Source organism: Austrofundulus limnaeus, unplaced genomic scaffold (genome assembly GCF_001266775.1).
Source record: "Austrofundulus limnaeus strain Quisiro unplaced genomic scaffold, Austrofundulus_limnaeus-1.0 Scaffold52, whole genome shotgun sequence".
Classification (NCBI taxonomy): Eukaryota; Metazoa; Chordata; class Actinopteri; order Cyprinodontiformes; family Rivulidae; genus Austrofundulus; species Austrofundulus limnaeus.
Window position 1 is genome coordinate 1,859,722 of NW_013952454.1, and position 2,402 is coordinate 1,862,123.

Here is a 2,402-nt window from a genome sequence, read left to right on the forward strand (position 1 = left end):
AAAACTATAACAGCACAAACGCTCATTTTAACTGCACAAACCTGCACAAACGAAGCACTAACCAATCCGCTTACTAGTTCTTATTTTTTGTGTGGGTGGGGTGTCAGCTTCACACAGCAAATGTAACTCCTGTTTTGTTTTGTTTCCAAAGCAGTGTTGCTGAGTTTAAAGGCCCTGTGACATGCCTGTCCTTAAAATACAAAATGTCAAAGAAAATATCTTTATACTGAAGAAAATTACCATAATACACATGATTTTTTACCCATTTTGTCACATAACTGGCCTATTTCCATTTGACTTTGCCTCAGCCAAAATGAAACAGGAAGTGACATCAAAGGGGAACACTTTAATAAAGTATACTCCCTGGTCTTTGTTTATTAAAACAATATTATTTAAACTTTAACTCTTCTTCATCTCTCTTTGACAGGAACTCAAAATAATCTAAAGAAGCCAGATTCTTCTCTACACTCTGTAACAACGCTCTGTTTACATGCAGACATTCCCCTTTGACATCACTTCCTGTTACTTCACATGCAAATATCTCAACAACCGTTCATCTCAGCAACATGAAATTTATTTTACAATATGTCATCAATGTTATCTTTCAAAAAATGTTTATATTTATTATAAATATATGATGTCACAGGCACTTTAAGGGGATAATCAGACATTTGGTAACACGATGTGTCAACAACTACGCTGTTGTGAAATGAATCCACACTGAGTTTATAGTTCGACTCTTCTTTCTGCAGTGCACACAAACATGAAGTCGGTCCTGAGCTCGCTCAAATCTGACAGGGAGAGATTAAAACAGTGTCTGGATCACGACTCGCATCCCCCGACCTCTCCTCAGGTTGTCAATTTAAAGAACACACTGGCAGCGGTAAGTGAAGCCGCACACGCACACACGCACAATCTGGTACAACTCTCTTTATGGGGACCTGGTACTGACATCCATTACATTTCTACAGCCTAACCCTGACCACCAACCCTAACCTCAACCTCACAGGTACCTGCCTGACCCTAAAACTAACATAAAGCTTTGTCCTAAACCTAACCCCAGACCCACCAACAGTGTTTCCCCTTGTGGGGACTAGACTCAGGTCCCCATAAGTACCAGTCAGGTCCATGTAAGTAACATTAGGTCCTCACAAGTAGGTGTGTATGCCCAAAAAAAAACTGTCCCACAACGTAGGGAGTACTAGTCCCCCCCCCCCACCACCACACACGCACACATACACACACACACATACACACATGTACTATGTCTCTCTATCCTTGTGGGGACTTTCCATCGACTTCCATTCATTTTTTKGGGGGAAATTTTATATCCTAACCCTGACTATTTACCCTAAAATTAAACTCACAACTAACCTAAACCTTGGTCCTAAACCTAACCCCCCATCCAAAATCAGCCTCCGAAGTTGTGGGGTCCCCACAGCATCCGGTCCCCACGAAGCTGTATTTTTTCTGAAAAATCGTCCCCACCAAGTAGCAAAAACAAAGGCACAAACACGCACACACATCCTTGTATTTGCATCAAACTGAGGACTGTATTTATGCCTAACCAGACATTTTCTCTAAAACTAACCATTACTGGTCTGTAGTTAAGCCTAACCTGAACCAGAACTTAACTCTCACCATACCTCTAAACCTAACTAGTAAAACTAACCATTACTGGTCTATAGTTAAGCCTAACCTGAACCAGAACTTAACTCACACCATACCTCTAAACCTATCTAGTAAAACTAACCATTACTGGTCTATAGTTAACCCTAACCTGAACCAGAACTTAACTCACACCATACCTCTAAACCTAACTAGTAAAACTAACCATTACTGGTCTATAGTTAACCCTAACCTGAACCAGAACTTAACTCACACCATACCTCTAAACCTAACTAGTAAAACTAACCATTACTGGTCTATAGTTAACCCTAACCTGAACCAGAACTTAACTCACAGCATACCTCTAAACCTAACTAGTAAAACTAACCATTACTGGTCTATAGTTAACCCTAACCTGAACCAGAACTTAATTCACACCATTCCTCTAAACCTAACTAGTAAAACTAACCATTACTGGTCTATAGTTAACCCTAACCTGAACCAGAACTTAATTCACACCATTCCTCTAAACCTAACTAGTAAAACTAACCATTACTGGTCTATAGTTAACCCTAACCTGAACCAGAACTTAATTCACACCATTCCTCTAAACCTAACTAGTAAAACTAACCATTACTGGTCTATAGTTAACCCTAACCTGAACCAGAACTTAATTCACACCATTCCTCTAAACCTAACTAGTAAAACTAACCATTACTGGTCTATAGTTAACCCTAACCTGAACCAGAACTTAATTCACACCATTCCTCTAAACCTAACACTGGTCTATAGTT

The 2,402-nt window shown here is 39.7% G+C and overlaps 1 protein-coding gene across 1 annotated transcript in view; it reads left to right on the forward strand.

Moving 5' to 3' along the window:
• osbpl3b (oxysterol binding protein-like 3b) overlaps positions 1–2,402 on the forward strand; it is a gene marked incomplete in the record, with an annotated part of 57,620 nt that overhangs the window by 41,412 nt on the left and 13,806 nt on the right. Inside the window, 1 exon segment of the mRNA XM_014008767.1 lies at positions 753–883. Within this exon segment, the coding sequence (XP_013864221.1) occupies positions 753–883 (131 nt within the window).